Source organism: Oryctolagus cuniculus, chromosome 12 (assembly GCF_051225735.1).
Source record: "Oryctolagus cuniculus isolate XC-2025 breed Fujian yellow rabbit chromosome 12, ASM5122573v1, whole genome shotgun sequence".
Taxonomy (NCBI): domain Eukaryota; kingdom Metazoa; phylum Chordata; class Mammalia; order Lagomorpha; family Leporidae; genus Oryctolagus; species Oryctolagus cuniculus.
The window spans coordinates 63,184,159-63,209,289 of NC_142878.1; the positions used below are offsets into that span (position 1 = coordinate 63,184,159).

A 25,131-nucleotide genomic window follows, 5' to 3' on the forward strand; every position below is an offset into this window, starting at 1 on the left:
CATAAATTACAATAATTCAGCATCCAGCATATTCCTCTAGGGACGTTCAGAGAAAATGTATATAAGTAGAGTTGTTTGGTTACAAAATACCCCTTTACCCACTTTCAACCTCCACCACCTATTCAAAACTAAGAATTTGGATAAAAGTGTAGTAAAGAGTCATTTTTGCCGAAATAAAGAGTGAAGAAGGCAAAAAATCTCTCCCGTGTTTTCATTCTGGAAAAAAAAAAAAAAACCTCTAAATTGTCCAGAGACCCTAAATTGGTATCAGGGTATAGATTTAGGAGGATCAGAAAATAACCATGGAGTACCATAATTCTCGGATAAGAGAAAAAAATTCCTTAGGGGCTGGTGCCGCGGCTTACTAGGCTAATCCTCCGCCTAGCGGCGCCGGCACACCAGGTTCTAGTCCCGGTCGGAGCACCGGATTCTATCCCAGTTGCCCCCCTTCCAGTCCAGCTCTCTGTTGTGGCCCGGGAGTGCAGTGGAGGATGGCCCAAGTGCTTGGGCCCTGCACCCCATGGGAGACCAGGAGAAGCACCTGGCTCCTGGCTTTGGATCAGCGTGATGCGCCGGCCATGGCAGCCATTAGAGGGTGAACCAACGGCAAAGGAAGACCTTTCTCTCTGTATCTCTCACTGTCCACTCTGCCTGTCAAAAAAAAAAAAAAAAAAATCATTAGGAAAATTCAGGGCCAAGGAGAGGAGTAGGGTGACATGATTCTTATGGTTATATGTTACAGGAGTTTTTACTGATTACAGTGATGAGTCAGGAGGATTTAAGATGAATGTGTGATACAAGAGATTGGATATTGCAATAGTTTGGATGTGTTATCCATCAATGGTTCTTATGGCTTGGTGCTGGTACAGAGGTGCTGTGAGGGAACATTTAACCTCTAGGAAGTGGTTAGGTCATGAGGGCCGTGTCCTGAGAAGAGACTAAAGTGCTTCTCATGGGACCTCAGTCCCCTTGGGGACTGCTATAAAAGAATTTTGTGGCCGGCGCCGCGGCTCACTAGGCTAATCCTCCGCCTAGCGGCGCCGGCACACCGGGTTCTAGTCCCAGCTGGGGCGCCGGATTCTGTCCCGATTGCCCCCCTTCCAGGCCAGCCCTCTGCTGTGGCCAGGGAGTGCAGTGGAGGATGGCCCAGGTGCTTGGCATCTCCCTGCACCCCATGGGAGACCAGGAAAAGCACCTGGCTCCTGGCTCCTGCCATCGGATCAGCGCGGTGCACCGGCCGCAGCGCGCCGGTCGCGGCGGCCATTGGAGGGTGAACCAACGGCAAAGGAAGACCTTTCTCTCTGTCTCTCTCTCTCTCACTGTCCACTCTGCCTGTCAAAATAAAATAAAATAAAATAAAATAAAATAAAAATAAAAGAATTTTGTGATACCTTTAGCATTGTGGCCCTCGCCAGAGCCAAGGAATTGCCAGTGCCATGCTCTTGGACCTGCAAAACTGCTAACTGAATGAACCTTCTCTCTATATCTGTCTTCAGGTGTTTTGTTATAGCAACAGAAGACTAATAGAGACAGGATTTAAAGTGCTTGTAATGTAATAACATACTTGGCTGGTCATCTACCACTGTATAACAAACCATCAGCATTTTTAGTGTCTTGAACAACTCTACATGCTGTCAGCTGAGGTAGCTGGGTTTGGAATCTGAAGGCTTCCATGTTTGATAGTTGATACTGGCTATTGTCTGGGAACTGAGCTGGAACATCTGTATATGACCTCTCCATGTGGCTGCTTGGCATCCAAATAGCCTGACAGCTATCTTCCACTAGTGTGTATTCCAAGAGTACAAGGCAGACACTGCATTAACTTTTATAGCCTAAATTTGGAAATTGTGTAATATCACTTCCATTGTACTCTGTTTAAGCAGCCACAAGAACCACTATATTTAAGGGGAGGAAATGTAGACCACACTTCTCAATGGAGAAAGTATGCAAGTCACATTTTTGGTGTAAGAAAAGCATATGGAATGAGAAGGACTGTTGCAGTCATTTAAGGAAAATATAATCTGCCACAATATCTGTTTTCCTTTGATTTAAAAACATCCTTCAAAATGTCCCTTTTCTGATTTTTGTGTCAATGTGTGGAATTCAATATGAAACTGAAATTTGGGTCAGAAACCTTATAAATTATTTACAGTCCATTTCAATTAACCACATACAGATGTTTTCTTAGTCCATCCTGGCTATGGGTAGCTTACAGACAATAAAACTTGTTCATGTTCTGTAGGCTGGGGAAAGATAAAGTCGCTAGCAGATTCAGAGTCTGGTAACAGCACACTTCTTGGTCGACTTATGGTGCCTTCTAATTGTGTCCTCACGTGGTGGCAGAGCATCTCTTCTCCTAAGGCTCCATTTATAAGGGCACTAATCACTTTCATGAGTACAGTGCCCTGTGGCCTAATCACCTCCCAGGGACCTGTCTCTTCATGCTGTCACATTGGTGATAGGTTTCAATGTATGAATTTGAAAAGGACAGATTTCAGACCACAGCAGGTGTTATGTTGATATGGGCTGGCCAATATTAACATTTACTAGCAATCAGGTACACAGTTATAGGAGAAGTCAGATGATTAGAATCACTAGCATACACATTTATGTGGTTTTCATTTTCATCCAAAAGTTTCTGATGCTATAATAAAAGTAGATGAGTTAAGAGGTGCCCAAATAGCTGAGCAAATGATAGAACATCATTTGTGGATATGTCTGTGAGTGTGTTTCTGGAACAGATTAGCATCTCAATCTGTAGATTGAGTAGAGAATCTGATCTCGCCAATATGTGTGGGCATCATCCAATCCACTCAGAGGCCACTTGAATAGAACAGAAAGACAGAGAAAGTGCAAATTTGTTTTGTCTCTATGAGCTAAGGCTTTTTTCTCTCCTAGTATTGCACATTGGTACTCCTGGTTCTTAGGTATTCAGATTCATGGAAAATGTGTATTACAAAAAATACACATACATCTCAGAAATTTTTACACCAAAATAAACTTTATCTTTTTTTTTTAAGATTTACTTATTTATTTAAAAGATCAAGTTACAGAAAGAGAAGGAGAGACAGAGAAAGAGGGATCTTAAAAATGGCTGCAATTGCTAGGTAAAAGCCAGTGACCAGGAGCTCCATCTGGGTCTCCCATGTAGGTGGCAGTGGGCCAATCACTTGGACCATCTGCTACTCTGCTTTCCCAGGCACATTAGCAGAGAGATGAATGGGAAATAGAGCAGCTGGGACATGAACCAGTGCCCACATAGGATGCCAGTAATCGCAGGCATCAACCACATCACACTACAGCACCAACCCCTAAACTTTATCTTTTTTTTTTTTTTTTTTTTTTTTTTTTTTTTTTTTTTGATAGGCAGAGTTAGACAGTGAGAGAGAGAGAGGTCTTCCTTCCATTGGTTCACCCCCCAAATGGCCGCTGCAGCCCTGCGGCCAGTGCGCTGCACCAATCCGAAGCCAAGAGCCAGGTGCTTCCTCCTGGTCTCCCATGCGGGTGCAGGGCCCAAGCACCTGGGCCATCCTCCACTGCACTCCCTGACCACAGCAGAGAGCTGGACTGGAAGAGGAGCAACTGGGACAGAACTGGCGCCCCAACTGGGACGAAAACCCAGAGTACCGGCGCCGCAGGCAGAGGATTAGCCTAGTGAGCTGCGGCGCCGGCCCCAATCCATGAACTTTTAGATGTGCTCTTTGCATATGTGTATGTACATATGTGCATGAATACATACATGAAGAATCTTTTAAAAGTTCATGGAAAATCATTTGAAAAAGCTATGCACTGGGGCCGGCGCAGTGGTGCAGTAGGTTAATCCTCTGCCTGCAGTGCCAGCATCCCATATGGGCGCCGATTCAAGACCTGGCTGCTCCACTTCCAATCCAGCTCTCTGCTATGGCCTAGGAAAGCAGTAGAAGATGGCCCAAGTCCTTGGGCCCCTGCACCCACGTGGGAGACCGGGAGGAAGAGCCTGGCTCCTGGCTTTGGATCGGCACAGCTCTGGCTGTTGGAGCCATTTGAGGAGTGAACCAATGGAAGGAAATCCTTTCTCTCTGTCTCTTCCTCTCACTGTCTGCAACTCTAGCCCTCAAATAAAATAAATAAAAATCTAAAAAAAAAAAAAGAAAGAAAAAGTTATGCATGGATTTCAAAAATTTTGAAACAAAATAAACTTTTTTTTTAAAAGAAATTGAGAAAGCCATCTCATACAATAGCATTGTATATATTCAAGGTGTACAGCATGGTAGTTTGCATACACTTCTTTTTTTAAAGATTTATTTATTTACTTGAAAGTCAGAGTTACACAGAGAAAGGAGAGGCAGAGAGACAGAGATCCTCCATTCACCGCAATTGTTAGGCCGTCACAAAACACACCAAACACGGGAGTAAGGGAAAGGGTTTATTGGGGAAAACCCAGCAGACCGGAGGGAAGGAGCAAAGAGGGAACAAAGAGAGAGAAGGAGAGTGTAACAGAGAGGAGAGAGATAGGGAGGAGCTAGCGAGGAGAGAAAAGAGAGACGAGAGAAGAGAGTGAGCAGGAGAGAAGAGAGAGCGAGAGAGAGCCACAGGTTCAGGAACAGGTCCTTTTAAAACTTTGCCAGAGGGTGGGCAGGGACGCAGGAGCAGCAAATCCCATTAGGATGGGGGTAGAGCTTGACAACAGTGGTTGGGCCATGTGGCCACCTGGCTTCCAGCAATGGCAGCGGGACCTAGAGCCTAGGATGGTGTCAGGGTGTAGATCGCGCCATAGATAAAACCGTGCCATTTTCCTAACAGCAATGGCTGGAGTTGTGCCAATCCAAAGCCAGGAGCCAGGAGCTTCTTCTGGGTCTTCCATGAGAGTGCAGGGGCTCAAGGACTTGGGCCATCTCCTACTGCCTTCCCAGGCCATAGCAGAGAGCTGGATCAGAAGTGGAGCAGCTGGGACTCAAACCAGCACCCATATGGGAGAGGCTTTACCCTTTACGCCACAGCACCAGCACCAACTTTTTCTTTTTTAAAAATATTCTATTTATTTATTTATTTGAGAGGAAGAGTTACAGAGAAAGGGAGTGACAGAGAGAGAGATCTTCCATATGGTCCTTCACTCCCCAAATGGCTGCAATGGCCAGAGCTGAGCTGATCCAAAGCCAGGAGCCAAGAGCTTCTAATGGGTCTCCCGCATGGGTGCAGGAGCCCAAGCACTTGGGACATCTTCTGCTTTCCCAGGCTGTAGCAGAGAGCCAAATCGAAGAGGAGCAGCCAAGACACGAATATGGGATGCCAGTGCCACAGGCTGAGGCTTAACCAACTACACAGCAGCACTGACTGATGGAACAAAGACATAAGCCTCAGCCATTCTTGATCATTGCTCAGAAGATAAACATTGGAATGTATTCCTTGCCCTTGAATCTCAATTGGATCTCACACCCTATTGCCTTCGTTCCCCACCCTGCATTCTTTTCCAGATTCCCAAGGCCTCAACCAGTTCCAGGAATTCCCCTCCACCTTCTGCCCCCTGCTCCCACCCCCATCCTAGCCCTCCTGAAATATAAAAAGGCCTGGCCCCTGGGGTTGGGGACTTCTGCCATGTGTCCCATCATGTGTACGCCAGCAGTTGGTCACCCACCTCTATGAATTTATTTTCTCTGAATAAATTCCGTCTGGTTGTAAATTTGTACACTGCTTACTCTCTATTCTGCACCTCTTTTCCTAACATTTATGGTGCCCTGTGTGAGGAGGCACCAGTCTTCAACTCTTCCTAACACTGAACCCAACAAACTTACTTTGAGCACAATTTCCCATGAACTTTCTGAAGCACTCTCAAGTATATATATGACATATATATGTATATATGTAGTCATGCATCCCTTAACAATAGGGATATATTCTAAGAACTATATCACTAGGTGATTTTGGTTATGTGAGCATCAGAGTATACTTGCACATACTAAGAAAGCTGTGGTATCAATAGAAAGAATCTCATGGAACTACTGTTGTGTATGTGGTCTATCATTGACCAGAATGTCATTATGAACACATGTTTCTGTATCCTATTGTTTTGGTTCCTCTAGAGAACCCTGACTGACAGATTTCAATGCCAAGAGTGATTCTAGATGAACAGAATTTGAAGGATGGGTTTTCTGAATTGATTTTGGGGTTTCTAGGAATGATTCTGTAATCTGACTACATTTAATGATGCTAAAGACTCTATTTCCAGCTGTGAAGAGCATAATGATAGCTCATGCTATGAACTATTCATAGAGATATGCAAAATATCTGAATCAGATACTCCTGGTCAACCATTTTTAAGAAGCAAGGATTAGGTACCAGAGTTGTGGCATAACAGGTAGGTTTGCCACCTGTGACTCCAGGATCTCTATGGACACTGGTTTGAGACTCAGCTGCTCTACTTCCTATCTAGCTCCCTGCTAATGCACCTGGGAAAGCTGTGGAGGATGGCCCAAGTCCTTGGGCCCCTGCACCCATTTGGGAGATCCAGAAGAAGCTCCTGATTCTTGGCTTCGGCTTGGCTCAGCCCGTTATTGTGACCATTTGGGGAATGAAACAGCAGATGGAAAATCTTCCCCCACCCTGCCTCTGTGTGTGTGTGTGTGTGTGTGTGTGTCTTCCTCTCTGTAACTGACTTCTCTGCTGGAGCTGGGCCGATCCAAAGCCAGGAGCTTCTCCTGGAGAGGGGGAAAAGCATAATAGGGGGAGGAAAAATGGAATAAGATTTAGAATACTTGCAAAGACTGAAGAGGTGAGCTGAAGTAGGGTAGATCCTATTGGTTTTTGTTTTCCATTTCCTTCTTTCTTCTTATCAGTGAAGATCTCCTCCTTCTTCCTGTCCCTCTCACCACACCCTCACTACCTCTATGTGGCCTCTTACTAAAGAGGGAGAGAAGAGAAAACCTGCAGAAATGGAAATATTTTGGGAATAGTAAGCCCAGACAACAGCATGCTAAGGAAAAAAGAGTCCCTACATCACCTGGTCACATGTCTGGAAAAAACAGTTCTATTTCCAAAGGACTTTGTCTATGTAGAAGACAAAGATAATGCAGGTTATTATGTGGACATTTCTATTGTTCAGCAACAGCTTATTCTCTTCCTCCAGACACACAGAAGTCTCCCCTCATCCTTCTCAGTTGACCTTGCAAAAGGACAAAGTCATGTGACTATTATGACTCATGAGATGTGAACAGAGGTAATAAGTCATTTGTAGGCTAAGGCTATGAAAAGCTATTCGTGATTCCCAAGTATCTCTTGTGCTCTCCCAGTGTGATGATGGATGAGAACTTGTGTTGAAATGGAAGAGCCAAAACATTGTGACAGCCTATGTCTCTGAGTCACCACTTGGGAAGGTGGATACCCTGGAGAGCCACTCAGACCCACAATAAACTTTGTAGGAGCATGAAATGAACCTTTATTGTACTAAGCAACCAAGATTTCCAGACTCGCTCATTATCACAGCATAATTCAACCTGTCTTGGCAAATACATTATGAAAATTAGGGCCTGGGGGCTGGTGGTGTGGCATAGCAGGTAAAGCCACCATCTACAGTGCCAGCATCCCATATGGACACTGGTTTGAATCCTGGTTGCCCTACTTCAGATGGAAAACCTGTCTCTCTCTTTCTCTGCCTTTCAAATAAATTAATTAATTAAAAAAAAAAATAAGGAGCCAGGAGCTTCTTCCAGGTCTCCCACACAGGTGCAGGGGCCCAAGGACTTGGGCCATCTTCTGCTATCCCAGGCCACAGCAGAGAGCTGGTTTGGAAGAGGAATAGCTGGGACTAGAACTGGCGCCCATATGGGATGCCAGCGCTTCAGGCCAGGGCTTTAACCCCCTGTGCCACAGCGCCAGCCCCAACTTACAGTTTTTGATACATTGTAGGACATCAATAAGGGGTGACTATAACCATATATGATCAATTTCAGTGATTGTTATTTAAAGAAAACAAATATTAAAGAGGGAAAAGCATCACTGTTTAACATTTTAAAAAATTCTCTCTCTGAGCACTTAAATAAAAAGCTTCCTAAAAATTATTGATTTTAAAAAGTATACTTTTTAGAGTATACTTGATTTTAAAAAGTATACTTATTTTGCAATTGAACATGATAGAGTGGCTTTTCAGAAAATTTGCTATAGATTTAGAAGTCCAGGATTTTCTTCACATTGTTGGGCTAAATGTGTTTACTTATTATGATTCTTGGTTTTATAAATTAAATTTCTTTTTTTTTTTTGTAAGATTTATTTATTTACTTACAGAGTTACACAGAGAGGGCCGGTGCCGTGGCTCAATAGGCTAATCCTCCACCTGTGGCGCCAGCACACCGGGTTCTAGTCCCGGTTGGGGCGCCGGATTCTGTCCCAGTTGCTCCTCTTCCAGTCCAGCTCTCTGCTGTGGCCCGGGAGTGCAGTGGAGGATGGCCCAGGTGCTTGGGCCCTGCACCCACATGGGAGACCAGGAGAAGCACCTGGCTCCTGCCATCGGATCAGCGCAGTGCAGATCTCTCTCTCTCTCACTGTCCACTCTGCCTGTCATTGAGGGGTAACCAACGGCAAAGGAAGACCTTTCTCTCTCTCTCTCTCTCTCTCTCTCTCTCACTGTCCACTCTGCCTGTCAAAACAAAACAAAACAAAAACCACAGAGTTATGCAGGGCGGGGCGGGGGGTCTTCCATCCCCTGGTTCATCCATCCCCAATTGACCACAATGGCCAGAGCTGCGCCAATCAGAAGCCAGGAGCCAAGAGTTTCCTCTGGGTCTCCCACGTGAGTGCAGAGGCCCAAGGACTTGGGCCATCTTCTACTGCTTTCCCAGGCCATAGCAGAGAGCTGGATCAGAAGTGGAGCAGCCCGAACTGACACCCGTATGGGATGCCAGCATTGTAGGCGGCAGCATTGCAGGCGGCGGCTTTACCCGCCAAGCCACAGTGCTGTCCTGATAAGTTAAATTTCCATCAGAACAATTACCTGTTTAGGAGTAGATGTTTAGTCTATCAGTTGAGACACCCTCGTCCCAAATCGAAGTACCTGGGTTTGATTTCTGGTTCCAGCTCATGACTCCAGCTTCCTGCCAATGCAGACCTGGGAAGTGATGACTGAGTAGTTTAAGGTTTCCCTGGCAATCACATGGGCAATGTGGAATGTGTTACTGGCTCCTGACTTTGGTCCCAGCACAGCCCCGCCCCAACTATTGCAGGCATTTGGGAAGAATGCTCTATTCTTCCCTCCCCTCCCCTACCCTCCCCTCCCCTCCCCTTCCCTTCCTTCACTTCCTCTTCTCCCCTTTCTCTATCCTCAATAAAGAAAATAATTTTTGAAAACCAATTACCAGTTTAAAAGATGCTAATGTTTCCCTTCATGTGTTACAAAGTATCTCCATAACTACTATGGGAAATTTTTTCTTAATTATAAGAATTATGGAGGTGGCCAGTGGTATAGCATAATAGGCTAAGCTTCTGCCTGCAGTACCAGCATCCCATATAGGCACTGGTTTGAATCTTGTTTGCTCCTCTTCCAGTCCAGCTCTCTGCTAATGGCCTGAGAAAGCAGCAGAAGATGGCCCAAGTGCTTGGGTCCCTATATCCACGTGAGAGACCCAGAAGAAATGTCTGGTTCCTGGTTCCGGATCAGCCCAGCTCTGGCTATTGCAGCCAACTGGGCAGTGAACCAGCAGATGGAAGACCTTTCTATCTCTTCCTCTGTCTATCTGTAACTCTACCTCTCAAATAAATAAAATCTTTTTTTTTTAAAAAAAAGGAAAGAAACATGTTATTTAAAAAAGAATCTATGGATACATCTTCTAATTTAGTTTCACAGTTTCTAGGAGTTCATAGCTGTTGACTTGCTATTAAATGCATCAAGAATATCTGGGTAGCAGGCATTGGTGAAGTGGTTTAGATGTAACTTGGGATGCATGAATCCTATATTGGAGTGCCAGGGTTCAAGTCCCTGCTCTACTTCCTATCCCAGCTTCCTGCTATTATATGAGAGGCAACATCTAATGGCTAAAGTACATGAGCCCCTGCTGTGCATGTAGGAGACCCAGACTGAGTTCCTGGCCCCTGTCTTTGGCCTGGCCCATCCCTAGCTGTTGTAGGTCATTGGGGAGTGAACCAGCAGACAGAAACATCTCCGCGGCTCAATGGGCTAATCCTCCACCTGCAGCGCCGGCACCCTGGGTTCTAGTCCTGGCCGGGGCGCCGGATTCTGTCCCGGTTGCCAGCTCTCTGCTGTGGCCAGGGAGTGCAGTGGAGGATGGCCCAAGTTCTTGGGCCCTGCACCCACACAGGAGACCAGGAGAAGCACCTGGCTCCTGGCTTTGGATCAGCGCGGTGCACCGGCCGCAGCACACTGCCATGATGGCCATTGGAGGGTGAACCAACAGCAAAGGAAGACCTTTCTCTCTCTTACTGTCCACTCTGCCTGTCATTGAGGGGTAACCAATGGAAAAGGAAGACCTTTCTCTCTCTCTCTCTCTCTCTCTCTCACTGTCCACTCTGCCTGTCAAAAAAAAAAAAAAAACAAAAAAACAAAAAAACAACCTCTGTCTCTGTTTCTGTCTCTCTTCCTTTCAAATAGAAAAAAATAAATTTAAAAATAATAATATCTGGGGATGGGAGGTTAAATACCCCTTTCTTGCCTCTCCAGGAACCTCACAAGTTACATACACACTGACACACACACATACGCACAATGAATATAAAGCAACCAGAGTAAATTTCTTTTTTTTTTTTTTTTTAAGATTTATTTTTTTGGGCCAGCGCCGTGGCTCACTAGGCTAATCTTCCACCTTGCGGCACCGGCACACCGGGTTCTAGTCCCGGTCGGGGCACCAGATTCTGTCCCAGTTGCTCCTCTTCCAGTCCAGCTCTCTGCTGTGGCCCGGGAGTGCAGCGGAGGATGGCCCAGGTCCTTGGGCCCTGCAACCACATGAGAGACCGGGAGAGGCGCCTGGCTCCTGGCTTTGGATCAGCGCAATGCGCTGGCCGCAGCGTCAGCAGCAGCGGCCATTGGAGGGTGAACCAATGGCAAAGGAAGACCTTTCTCTCTCTCTCTCTCTCACTGTCCACTCTGCCTGTCAAAAAAAAAAAAAAGATTTATTTATTTATTTATCTGAAAGGCAGAATTGCAGAGAGAGCGAGAAAGAGAGATTGAGGTCTTCCATCTGCTGCTTCACACCCCAGAAGGCTGCAATGGCCAGAGCTGCACCGATCCAAAGCCAGAAGCCAGGAGCTTATTCTGGATTTCCCACATGGGTGCAGGGGCCCAAGGACTTGGGCCATCTTCTACTGCTTTCCCAGGCCATAGCAGAGAGCTGGATCAGAAGTGGAGCAGCTGGAACTTGAACCAGTGCCCATATGGGATGCTGGCATTGCAAGCGCAGGCTTTACCTGCTACATCACAGCACCGGCCCCCAGAGTAATTTTCAGTAGCAAATGTGCCAAGCTAAAATAGTCAGGAGGATCACCACCTTCAACAGAAGTACCTTGGGAAGCTGTTTAACTGTGCAAGAATACCACCTTTTTGGGGGACTTATCTGTTATAGGTCACTTCAATACTTGCTAAATTCTTTCTTGTATCCCTGATCTTAATAGATATGTACTTTGAGAATAAATTTGATTTTCTTTAAAAGAGCAAAATATTATCTAAAACCAATCCTGATAAGTTAAGCGATCAAGACAATAGCATCCACTGTAGTAAAAGATGAGCAATGACTATAAAAGTCTGTGCCTCATAGTCTAACAAGGAGATAATGATGCAGCTTCAGGATAAGGATATACACTTACTCCAAAATGTTAAGTGCAAGACTCATTTGGCTACATAAGTATGTAAGTAGACACAAACATCATTAAATGATGCAAAAGCCACTAAATAGTTCTTATTTCATTCTTTGTTGAGCAGCAGGAACAGTATTACCTACTCCTGGCTGTCAGACACAGAGAATAGCCAGAGTAGCAAAGTAGCCTTTACCTCCCAGAAGGAGAAGAGAAAGAAAAAGTCAGGGCTGGAAAAGTATTCAAAGAAGTAATGACTGAAAACTTCCTATATTTGGCAAAAATTATAAGCCTAGAGATTCAAGAAGCTGAGCAAACCCCAAACAGTATAGACCCAAAGAAATCCACACCCAGCCACATCATCGTCAGACTTCTGAAGATGAAGATATAGAAAAAGAAATCTTGAAAGTAGCCAGAGAAGTGCCTCATCACTTGAGAGAGAGAAAACAACAAAAATTTTGAATAACAGCAGATGTCTCCCCAAAATCATATAGGCCAGAAAGAAGTGGCATGCTCTATTTCAAGTGCTGAAGGAAAAGAGTTGGCGCCCCAGAATTCTATTTCTAGCAAAAATATCCTTGAGGAGGAGCCAGCGTTGTGGTGCATTAGGTAAGGCCGCCACCTGGGATGCAGCATATGGGCCCTGGTTCAAGTTCTGGCTGCTCCAATTCCAGTCCAGCTCCCTGCTAATACTTGTGAGAAAGTAGCAGAGGATGGTCCGAGTCCTTGAGCCCCTGCACCCACATGGGAGACCCAGATGAAGCTCCTGGCCCCTGGCTTCAACCTGGCCCAACCCTGACCATTGTAGCCATTTGGGAGGCAGATGGGAGATATCCTTTTGTCTTTGTAACTGTGCCTTTCAAATAATAAATAAATAAAAATATTTTAAAAGTGTATCCTTCAGAAATTAAGGTGAAAGTGATTGGAGTTGTAAAAATTAGAAGAAGGCAATTACCAAAATGTGGGAGCTTTTTCCTAAGAAACCAAGGCCAGACAGCAAGACTGGAAGACACAGTTTGGAGGAGCAGGGAAGGCACTGGGAAATAGAAGCTATTCCTGGAAGACCGAATGAAGAATTTAGTGAGGGCCTAGAAAATAAGCGAATTTTAGGGGCATCCTGACAAATACTTTCCTTCTTTCTTTTATTAATTTTGTATTTTTTAGAGTTTTATATTAATGGAATTACAGCATTTTTTTTTTTTTGACAGGCAGAGTGGACAGTGAGAGAGAGAGAGAGAGAAGGGTCTTCCTTTGCCGTTGGTTCACCCTCCAGTGGCTGCCGCGGCCAGCGCGCTGCAGCCGGCACACCACGCTGATCCGATGGCAGGAGCCAGGTACTTCTCCTAATCTCTCATGGGGTGCAGGGCCCAAGTACTTGGGCCATCCTCCACTGCACTCCCTGGCCACAGCAGAGAGCTGGCCTGGAAGAGGGGCAACTGGGACAGAATCCGGCGCCCTGACCGGGACTAGAACCCGGTGTGCCGGCGCCGCAAGGCGGAGGATTAGCCTAGTGAGCCGTGGCACTGGCCTCATATATTTTCTTATGCCTGGCTTCTCTCATTCAGCATAATTGCTTTGAGATTTATCGATGTCATTTCTATATGTATAGTATAGATAGTATATCTTTTTATTGCTAAATAGTATTCCCTTATATGGATATTCCTCAATTTGTTTACATCTCAATATTTCCATCATCATTTGAAAGACAGTTGGCTTGTCTCCTGTTTGGAATTACTAAAAAATAAGGATCTATAAACATTTGCGTGAAAGTATTTGTTGTTTTTAAAGATTTATTTATTTATTCAAAAGTCAGAGTTAGAGAGAGGAGAGGCAGAGAGAGAGAGGTCTTTCATCTGATGGTTCACTTCCCAATTGACCACAATGGTCGGAGCTGCACCGATCCGAAGCCAGGATCTAGGAGCCTCCTCCGGGTCTCCCACGTGGGTGCAGGGGCCCAAGGACTTGGGCCATCTTCTACTGCTTTCCCAGGCCATAGCAGAGAACTGGATTGGAAGTGGAGCAGCCGGGGCTTGAACTGGTGCCCATATGGAATGCTGGTGCTTCAGGCCAGGGCATTAACTCCCTGTGCCACACACAGCGCCAGCCCCTGCTTGAAAGTATTTGAATATACACTTTGATTTCTTTTGAGTAAATACCTAGGAGTGGAATTTCTGTATCATGTGGTAGGTATATGTTTAAATTTTTAACTGAAACTGGATGATAAACCTCAATATAAAACCTAAATCTATAACACTTCCAGAAGAAGACATAGGAAAAAATCTTTGTCACCTTGGGTTAGGCAAAGATTTCTTAGATATGACAATAAAATGATTCATAAGAGAAAAATATCAGTAAATTGAATTTCCTCAAGCATAAGAAGAAATAGAGAAAACTTTATATGGTGATGTATTTGAACAAGATAGTTAACAACCTGGACAAAATGGGCACATACATATCTGTCTACACCTAACAGTGTAAAAGTACAAATTATTTTCAGAATTATAGGAAATGCGAAACTAACCGGTGTTGGCGAGGGGATGTAGGAAAATTGGAACCGTTGTGCAATGTTGGTGAGAATGTGAAAAACACAACCACTGTGGAAAACAGTATAGAAATTACTAAAAATTTAAATGTACAATTATCATGTGATCCAGCAATTCCACTTCTGGACATGTATCAAAAAGAACTGAAAGCAGGATCTCAAGGAGATATTTTTACATCCATGTTCATAGCAGCATTATTAACAATAGTCAAATACAAAAACAACCCAAGTGTTCAGAGATGGATGAATGGATAAATAAAATATGGTATAACCATATAATGGAATATCATTCAGTCTCTGAAAGGAAGGAGATGGCATTTAGCCTGGTGGGTAAGATGTCCTAAGTTTGGTTCTTAGCTCTGGCTCCTGATTCCAGCTTCCTCCTAATGCTCGCTCTGTGAGACAACAAGTGATGGCTTGAGTAACTGGATTCCTAGCAACCACATGGGAGGCCTGCAGTGAGTTTCTGGCTCCTGGCTTCAGCCTCAGCCTAGCTCTGGCTTTTATGGACGTTTGGGGAGTAAATCAATGGATGGGAGCTCGCTCTCTCTCTCTCTCAAATATATATTTTTAAAAGCAGGAAATTCTGATGCCTGCATGTAAGTGAATCTTTTTTTTTTTTTTTTTTTTTTGACAGACAGAGTAGACAGTGAGAGAGGGAGAGACAGAGAGAGAGCAAGGTCTTCACCCCCAATGACCGTTACGGCCGGCGCACTGCGCTGATCTGAAGCCAGGAGCCAGGTGCTTCCTCCTGGTCTCCCATGCGGCTGCAGGGCCCAAGCACTTGGGCCATCCTCCACTGCACTCCCTGACCACAGCAGAGAGCTGGACTGGAAGAGGAGCAACCGGGACAGAATCCAGCACCCTGACTGGGACTAGAACCCAGGGTGCCGGTGCCGCAGGCAGAGGATTAGCCTATTGAGCCGCAGCGCTGGCCCTGTTCTGTAGGTGAATCTTGAAGCCATTTATGCTAAGTGAACTAAGCCAAGCACACACAAATACTACTTTTTTGCTTCTAAACGAGATGCCTAGAGTAGTCAAATTCGTAGAAACAGAAAGTAGAATGGTGGCTGCCAGTGAGCAGGGATGGGGAGTTAAGTGGTTAATGTATACAGAGTTTTCATTTTTTAAGATGAAAAAGTTCTAGAGATCTGTTACACAACACTGAAATTCCACCCTGGGTGAACTGTACACATAAAAATGGTTCAGATGGGGGCTGGCATTGTGATGCAGTGTGTAAAGCCACCACCTGTGACACTGACATCCAAATGGTTCAAGTCCTGACATCGCTGGTTCAAGTCCTGACTGCTCCACTTCTGATCCAGCTCCCTGCTAATGCACCTGGGAAAAGCAGTGGAGGATGGCCCAAGTTCACGGACCCCTGCACTCACGTGGGAGACCTGGAAAAAGCTCTAGGCTCCTGCTTCGGCCTGGCCCAGCCCTGGCTGTTGTGTCCATTTGGGAAGTGAAACACAGAGGGAAAATCAGTCTCTCTCTCTCTCTCTTTCTCTCTTTCTCTCCCTCTCTTTCTGTAACTCTGCCTTTCAAATTAAAAAAAAAAAAAAAAAAAAGAAAAAATGGGGTTGGTGCTGTGGCATAGTGGGTAAAGCCACCGCCTGCAAGTGCCAGCATCCCATTTGGGTGCCAGTTCTCCAGCTCTTTGCTATGGCCTAGGAAGGCAGTAGAAGATGGCCAAGTCCGTGGGCCCCTGCACCCGGAAGGAGCTCCTCTCTCCTGGCTTCAGGTCAGCCCAGCTCCAGCCCTTGCAGCCAACTGGGGAGTGAACCAGTGGATGGAAGGCTTCTCTCTCTCTCTCTCTCTCTCTCTCTCTGCGCCTTTGCTCTCTATAACTCTGCCTTTCAAATGAATAAACAAATCTTTAAAAATAGACAAAATAAGATACTATTACAATGTTTAAAACCTAAAAGACTTACAATACCAATTATATCAAGGATGTAAACAACTGAAACTGATCAACTGATGAGAATATAAAATGATATAACTCCTTTGGGAAAGAGTCTGGCAATTTTTTTTTTTAATTTTGATTAGAGTTGCAAGAGCTTACATGAAAGTTCCGAGACTCATTCAGAGAACCCTCATTTATCCCTTTACCTAAAGTCCCCAATGGTCAACATTCTACCCTTGACAACTGTTCTCTCTCTCTCTTCCCTTTCTGAATCATTTGGGAGTTTATTACTCCCAATAGGTTTATTTATGCTGTAGTACTCCTTAATGATTCAGTAGATATTTCCTAACAAGGTGAACACTTTTCTACATGACCACAGTGTAACTGTGAAAGTCAAGAAATTAACACTGAAATGGGACTGCCATCTAATAGTCCACAGATCCCTTTGAAATTTTGCTGATTGTTTTGGTTATATACTTTATATATCCACCATACAGAACAGATTTTAATTTTAGGTAAATGGAAGATTTTGAACATAGATTGCGAACTGAATGATGTTAGGAAATTGTAACATTTTTAAGATATAAGGATGGTATTAAGTTAGGTTGATACAAAGTCCTTTTCCATTATAGATACATATTCAGATATTTTTAGGAAAATATGTTACAGCTTTTCTTTGAAACACTCCTGAGGAGTGGAGACAGAAGATACAATTCAGATTGGCAAAATACCTCTAATTGTTGAAGACTGGATGGTGAGTATAGGGGAGGTTAATAAAATATTTCCTCTAGTTTTATGAAGCTTTCCATAATAGAAATGATTTATAAAAAGAAAATTAATGGAGAAAGGAAGGAATTTTAAGGATTTGAGTGAAGAGAGTGATCACATTTTGATCATATTTGTGGTTTAGAAACAGTACTCTGGCTGCAGTGGAAAGAATGGCTTAAAGTGAGGCAAGACAGAAGACAGGGAGCCGTCAGAGGGCTGTTGAAGTGTCCCAGGGAAGACATAATGGTGGCCTGAAGCTAAGTTAATGAAAACAGGATGCAGTGTTGTGGGTAGAGGGATGGAATGGTGACTGGATGTGAAAGTTGACAGAAGGGGGGATCCAGAATTAGGCGGTGCTGTTTACCTAGTTTCGGATCACGGGAAAAGGACTAGGCTCCAGAGGAGGGAAGACGTTTGGAAGTGGCTTGGGTCAAGCTAGTGCATTTGTGTTATCGGGCCAGAACTCAGTGGATAGATGACAGCAAGGCACCAAAACAATCCTTATTTGGGGGACACTGTCAGAATCAGCGAGGTGGGCAGAGGAAACATGCCGCACCTGACCTGGGGTAATGTGATCTTTCTGAGCAGACATGCAGACGCAACAGAAGATGCAGTGCAGCGTCAGTGTCTGCATGGAGAGGTTATTCTATAAATTTCAAAAACTATGCTTTTTGGCAGGATAAAAGAGAAAGACTCCTTGAATTCACATCAAGTGAACTGGGCGGGGAGCATAATTCTTTTCATGGGAATGCAGTTCACTAAGATGTTGGGGTGGAAGGGCAGAGAATGAGCATGGTCAAGGGGGTGCTAAGCTGGGGAGAAAAGGGAGCAGTGGTCACAATTTTTCTCCTAGTAGACCTGTCCTGGAAAGGTTCAGGTGAGCTGGTAAGTGGGGAACGACTCAGTCTGCCCTGTTAAGCGTTAACTCTCACTGGCCAGCCACGCACTTTGGTTAAAAACAAAAACAAAAAACTTGTTTCGTGAAAACCATACAATCTGGCGTGATCAATCCAAACTGCGCGATTTGATCTCTCACGTTCTTGCAGTTCCTCTCCTCCCATTCCGCCAGCAGAACGTAGGCAAGGGCCTCTCCCTGCCTGGGCTCCTACAGGCTGCACCCCTCCGGAGCCTGGCCCAGGCCCCGCCCCCTGCGTGGGCCCCGCCCACAGACACGCCCCCGTCGTGGGCCCGCCCTGGAGCCTATCCGCCGAGCCCCGCCCCCCAGCGCGCCCGGGGCCCACCGCAGCCTAGCCAAGGCCGCCCTGTCGTGGCCACCCGGCAGCCATGGCTGGGGGCCGTGGGGCCCCCGGGCGCGGCCGGGACGAGCCGCCCGAGAGCTATCCACAGCGACAGGACCACGAACTGCAGGCCCTGGAGGCCATCTACGGCGCCGACTTCCAAGACCTGCGGCCGGACGCGTGCAGACCGGTAGGAACGTGGCTAGACAGGCCTGGGCTGGCTCGCTCCCGGCCTCCCGAGTCAGGAGCCCGAGCCGAGACCCTCCCAGATTGGGCCGGTCCTCTAGGATCCTGCCTCCTTTTCATCCCTCAGATTCCAGCCACACTTTGTGTGCCAGCCGCAGCTGGGCTGCAAAACCCCTACCCGGGCCGAATTCTCTTAGAGCCTTCTCCCCAAGCCGGCTGCTTCCTCCTCCCTGGCCCCGCTTCTTACTTCCTCTGACACTGCCTAGCAACGCTGCCTCCTTCCCACCTTGCCCTTCCTGGTCCCCAAAGCCCTGCATAATGATACAGCAAGAGTGTTCGTAGGCGCCCATGGCTACTTTGTAATGGGAAGGCTCTTTGGGCGCTGCGCAGGCCTTAGTTAAGGCCGTCAGTCAGAGCAGTCAAGTCCCGCCCGATTGTTCCCAAGTGCAGCCCCTGAAATCCCCGGCCCCGGTCTCCCGCGTGTCCCGCCCCCAGGAACTCTGTGTGCCTCTGCGCCTCAGCTGCAGTGGAGGGGGAGTTGACGAGTCTGGATCTGGTTACGTGGTCCAGTGTTTTTTCTGTGTGTCCAGAAGTGAGGGCACACTGTAAGCTGCTAATACTGACAGGGGCCCCCACCCTTGCTTGGAGAGTTGATGATGGACCAAACTAATGTTTCCGAATATTATCGGCCTTCCTGCGTCTACCTTTAATCCTGACACGCCACGGCCTGTGCCTTTCCTGCACTTGCAGGATTCCTCAGGAAACTGCATCTTCTGGAGCCGGCAGAGCAAAATGCTCTCCGTCGAGCCCCAGATGTTTCTTCCTAGCTTCCGTCCTTCGGTATTGATTGTTTTAGGCTTCGGGAATATAGCCAGCATCAGGATAGAGAAAAACCCCTGCCTTCAGGGAGCTTGCTCTTCTAGAGCTTCATTTTGAGAGTGATTTTTCACCTGAAATAGTAAAAACTTGCCTTATGCAACCCTTAAGTAACAAAATCATGTCACTTTCTGGTAACCCTGCGCCTTCTCCATCCTAAAACGCTGAGAACCAGGAAGTAGGCCCAGTAAGCAATCAAATTAGGTGTCACAAAGCTATTAATACCCATTCCGAGCTAGTTATTTACTTCATATAAGCTTAGTTACCTGCGCCTAAGGCTGCGGATAATGGGAGGGAAAAAGCAGCTGCTTTGAGGTAGGGATGCCCGTGATCCTGAGAACTTACAGCTGGTCATCTTTATAACAAGACAGAAGACTAAAGCAAAATAGGAGCTGCTAGAGACAGGCAGGAGGATCCACGTGGCTGCCCATGCCCACGGTGCACAGGACAGGTGGCCTCGCCACCTGCATAGGCCCCACAGGCAAATAATCCATGTTCACGAGGATGTGTCAGAGCTTGGTCACTCGACAGGTGCTCATCAGTGCCTGCCATTTGCCAGGCTTCAGGAAAACGTGCTGGTCCACAGTCCTTGACCCTGTTGATTTTCAGACCTCAGAAGTGTTCCTGCTCACCTGCAAGGTCCACGCATTACCCAACACTGCAATGGAACATGAAGATTCAGGTTTCACACTGAATAGGGTAGACACAGACTATTAAGTAACCTCATGTCAATTCAGGCCAAGTTTGCAGCCAATAAATTCTAAAACTTCTCGTGGCAGGTAGGAGGAGGTGTGTTTTAAGTTTCAGGTTAGTAGCACTTGTATATCATTTATAAATAACTCAACATTTTTTGGGTACATACTCAGAATTATTTTACATGAGAAAAAACTTTGGACACCACTAGTTTAAAGTAGAATTTCTAGACAGTTATAAGTTCTCATTATCTTGTTTAGATTTCCATATCAGCAAAGGATGTGCTCATTTTTAATTGGAAAGTTTTTCCAGACTCACCTCCAAAACACTTGTTTCTGTCTCTGGACCGTGAGTAGTGTATGAGAGTACTTCTTTTCCTATATCTTTGCCAACATTATACATCAAGATAATTTACATTTTGGGTCATATTTCAAACATAAGGGATTATCTAACCATGTTCATTTTTTATATTTAAGTAATTTATGTAACTAAAAATTGTTAGCTCAAAACAACCTATTTTTTATTTTATGGTCCCAGTAATTAAGTTTTTTTTCTAGAATAGGTTTCCCATTCCATTTACCAAAAAACTTCTTTGAGATTTTTTTTTTAGTACTTTAACGGCCTCATTTTAAAACTCTCATCAAAGAAATATAGAAATAGCTTTTTCTCTCTCCTTTCTTTCTTTCCTTCCTTCCTTCCTTCCATCCATCCACAGGCAGAGTTAGAGAGAGACAAAGGTCTTCCTTTTTCCATTGGTTCACCCCCCAAATGGCTGCTACAGCCGACCAGCTTTTTCTTTTTAAGTTCTTAACTCCATCTAAATATGGGTCTAGGCCACCCTCCCTTTGTGTACCTCTTCCCCAACTAGCCACCACAATTGAGTTTTTCTGTCTTTTCCACTACTGCTTTTGTTACTGTTTGTACTTTCCGTCTTTTCCACTACTGCTTTTTGGGCCTAGCTTCTTAATCTTTATTCCAGGTTCTTGGCCCACAGAAACAAGAATTCAAAGCAGAGGCATAAACCCAGTGCCCAAGTAAGAGCAGGATTTATTTAAGAGTGATTATGGGCTGCCTTGCATGGAGAAAGTTGCCTATGTGTGTGTGCAGGAGGAGGCGGGGGGTGGGGGGGGATGCCAGAGAAGGACCCATAAACCTGGTCAAAAGCAAAAGAAGTACCCTTCCCAAGTTATCAGTCTCTTTTATGAGATAGGGGATGGTGCCCTGGTTGACTGTATGAATGGGATGTAGTGTATCGTATGTGAGGCGTTCCGGGAGTTTCATGATGCCTACATGTGGTCCTGGTCCTGGATGAGACACAGGTGCATCATGGGAAAGTAGGCATACTGGATTGACAGGTAAGGGGATAGAGTTACAATGCAGGGCTGGCAGAAATTTCAGCTCACCTATTCCTATCTAATTTTCCTGCTTAATTTCCCCCTATCACTTTGAAATGCTACCTTTACATTATATCCAGCTGCTGGCCTTTTTTTTTTTTTTTTTTTAAGATTTATTTATTTTACTTGAAAGGCAGAGTTACAGAGAGGGAGAGACAGAGGCAGAGAGAAAGAGATGTCTTCCATCCACTGGTTCACTCCCCAAATGGCTGCAACAGCTGGAGCTGGGCCAGTCCTAAGTCAGGAGCCAGGAGCTTCTCCTGGATCTCCCATGTGAGTGCAGAAACCCAAGCATGTGGGCCATCCTCTGCTATTTTTCCAGGCCATTAGCAGGGAACTGGATCGGAAATGGGGCAGCCAGGACTGGAACTGGTGCCCATATGGGATGCCAGCATTGCAGGTGGAGGCTTAACATACTACACCACAGTGCTGGCCCCCAGCTGCTGGCTTTCTGAGGACAGGTTGACTCCTATGTGCCCAGTGCCTGGTAAAAAGCTCTCAGAACTTGTTGTTGAATGAAATAAGTCTCTAATGTATTTGACTCTATTTGTTCACTCCCTATCCCGTTAATCTGTTTAAGCATCACTATCACACTGCTTTAGTTGCTATAGATTTATAACAAGCCTTAGTATTTAGTGTGGTTGCCATTTATTTATAGAATTTTCCTATTTTTGCCTTAGTTTCCCCTATGACCTTTAGTATCAGCTTACCTGGTGTTTTAGTCCATTTTCTGCTGCTGTGACATATTACCACAGACTGGGTAATCTATAAAGAACAGAGGTTTATTTCCTAGAGTTTGAGAGCCTAAGTCCAAGAGCAAGGGGCTGCACCTGATGGGGGCTTTCTTGCTGTATTATAACGTGGCAAGGCTGAGCAAGTGTGCAAGCTCATGTCTCTCTTCCTCTTCTTAAAATGCCACTAATCCCATCATGGGGCCCCGCCTCTAAATACAACCAACATATCAATTTGGGGATTAAGTTTCTAACATGTGAATCATAGCATCTGGTTTAAAAAATTTTGCTGACAGTGTTTTAGGTTTGTTTATTTAATTTCTTTGAGAGAGATCTCTCCACTGATTTACTCCCAAAATGTCCACAACAGCCAGGAGCCAAGAACATCATCTGAGTCTAACACATGGATAGTAGGGACTTAGTTATTTGAGCCACATTAGCAGAAAGTTGGATTGGAGGTAAAGGTGAGATTCCATTCCAGGCACTCTGATATGGGATGCAAGTTTCCCAAGCAGCCCCTTAGCCTGGCACAATGCCTAACCCCCATTGATGTTTTTATTACAATAATATTACTGTAAGGCCACCACAAAATGTACCAAACACCAGAGTAAGGAAAAGAGTTTATTGGAGGAAACCCTACAGACCAGAGGGAGGGGTCAAAGAAGCAAAAGAGGGAGAAGGAGAGCGTAAGAGATGAAGAGAGAGAGTGAGCGAAAGAGAGAGATCAAGGGGCAGAGAGAGGGAAAGATTGAGAGAGATGGAGAGAACCATGTGTTCAGGAACAGGTCCTCTTAAACCTTTACCGGTGGGCAGGGAAGTAGGAGCACCGAATCCCATTAGGGTGGGGGTGGAGCTGACACTGTTGGGCCATGGGGTCACCTGGCTTCCAGCCATGGCAGCAGGGGCTAGAGCCTAGGATGGTGTCTGGGGTGTAGATAACAAGACTGCACCATTTTACTAATACTTACAAATATTACTTTTATTTAATTTGGGAAGAATTCACATTCTGGGTATTTTAATGTTTGTTTAAAATGTAGCTATAGATTACTTTTTTTTTTTTTTTTTTTTTTTTTTGGACAGGCAGAGTGGACAGTGAGAGAGAGAGAGAGAAAGGTCTTCCTTTGCCGTTGGTTCACCCTCCAATGGCCAACCCGGTCAGCGCGCTGCGGCCAGCACACCGTGCTGATCCTATGGCAGGAGCCAGGTACTTATCCTGGTCTCCCACGGGGTGCAGGGCCCAAGCACTTGGCCATCCTCCACTGCACTCCCTGGCCACAGCAGAGAGCTGGCTTGAAGAAGGGGCAACTGGGACAGAATCCGGTGCCCCGACTGGGACTAGAACCTGGTGTGCCGGAGCCGCAAGGCGGAGGATTAGCCTAGTGAGCCGCAGCGCTGGCCCTAGATTACTATTAAACTATAAGAAATCTAGCATTTTTAAAAATTCTTTTTTTAAAAGATTTATTTTATTTGAAAGGCAGAGTTACACATAGAGGCAGAGAGGAAAAAAAGAGAGGTCTTCCACCTGCTGGTTCTCTCCCACAAATGGCCACAATGGTCAGAGGTGCTGATCTGGAGCCAGGAGCTTCTTTCCCAGTCTCCCACGCAGGTGCAGGGGCTCAAGGACTTTGGCCATCTTCTACTGCTTTCCCAGGCCATAGCAGAGAGCTGGATTGGAAGTGGAGCAGCCAGGTCTTGAATCGGCGCCCATATAGGATGCTGGCATTGCAGGCTGCAGCTTTACCCCTACGCCACAGCACTAGCCACCCCCGTCCCCACTGCTGTGTTTTTGGTTTTTGGGGTTTTTTTTGTTTTTTTTTTTAATTCTTACCAGTTTGACAAATAGGCAAGCCCTGAGTACAGATGAGTGAATTTGGTCATTTTTACAAGATCAGTTATGGAAAGTATTGTTTTTAGAAGGTAAGATATGAGGGAAAATCAGCAACTTAGGCATTTAGTCTGCAATTTAGAGAAATGTTATCTAATTTGCATTTTCTGAGCTTTTATTGTCATTATTTTATTTTTGGCTTCTGAGCAGACTTAAAACCAAAAACTTGGAGCCAGTACTGTGGCATAGCAGGAGGGTAAAGCCACTGCCTACAGCACGGCATACCAGATGGGTACCAGTTTGAGTCTTGGCTGCTCCACCTCCCATCCAGCTCCCTGTTAATGCTCCTGGGAAAGCAATGGAAGATGGCCCAAGTCCTTGGGCCCCTGTACTCATGTGGGAGACCTGGGTAAAACTCCTGGCTCCTGGCTTTGGCCTGGCCCAGCCCTGGCCATTGCAGCCATTTGGGAATGAACTAGTGAATGGAAGACTCTCTCTCTCTCTCTCTCTCTCTCTCTCCCTCTCTTTCTCTCTCTCTTTATCCCTCTCCCTCTCTCTCCCTCTCCCTCCCTCCCTCCCTCCCCCTCCCTCTCTCTCTCCTCTCTCTCTGCCTCTGTGTTGCCCTCTCTGTAACTCTGACTTTCAAATAGATTAGTAAATCTAAAAATAAAAAGCTTTCCCAGATTATTCAGCTTCCCCATGGTACTTTACTTCTGAATTTCTTAAATTTTCACACAGACTAGTTTGTTCCTTTGTGTTGCAAGTAATTTTGTAGGAAGGATCTGAAGCAGAGGAGAAATGCAAGGCCATGTTACGAAGTTTTGCCATTGCATTCAAGGATGCTATGAATAATAGGTAACAATAGACCAGACACCTGAAAGTGATTTGGATGGTGTAGTTTTTTAAAAAATAATTATTAAAATAACACATATAAAATTTACCATCTTGGGGCTGGCATTTGGCGCAACAGTTAAGTTTCTGCTTGGAACGCTTGCATCCTATGTTGGAGTGACTGGTTCGAGACCCAGCTACTCTACTTGCTATTCACCCTCCTGCTTGTGTGCATCCTAAGAGAAGTAGGCAATGGCTTAAGTGCTTAGGTTCTTGTCACCCTTGTGAAAGACTCAGATTGCGTTCCAGGCTCCTTCCAGCCTTCAGCCTAGCCCAGCCTCAGCTGTTGTGGGGATTTGGGGAACAAATTAA

The 25,131-nt window shown here is 45.5% G+C and overlaps 1 protein-coding gene across 6 annotated transcripts in view; it reads left to right on the forward strand.

Moving 5' to 3' along the window:
* Positions 1-18,176: 18,176 nt before the first annotated feature.
* The window catches only part of EIF2AK4 (eukaryotic translation initiation factor 2 alpha kinase 4), a 126,182-nt gene continuing 119,227 nt past the window's right edge, over positions 18,177-25,131 (forward strand). For 3 of the 6 annotated variants that reach the window (XR_016218019.1, XM_002717985.6, XM_089310042.1), the window contains exon 1: positions 18,177-18,413. Coding sequence is in view for 2 of the 6 variants with exons in the window: in XM_002717985.6 (XP_002718031.1) it covers positions 18,270-18,413 (144 nt within the window). In the remaining 4 variants the exon portion in view is untranslated. The remainder of the gene's footprint in view (positions 18,414-25,131) is intronic. The other 3 variants (XM_070053975.2, XM_089310043.1, XM_089310044.1) reach the window with 3 other exon arrangements.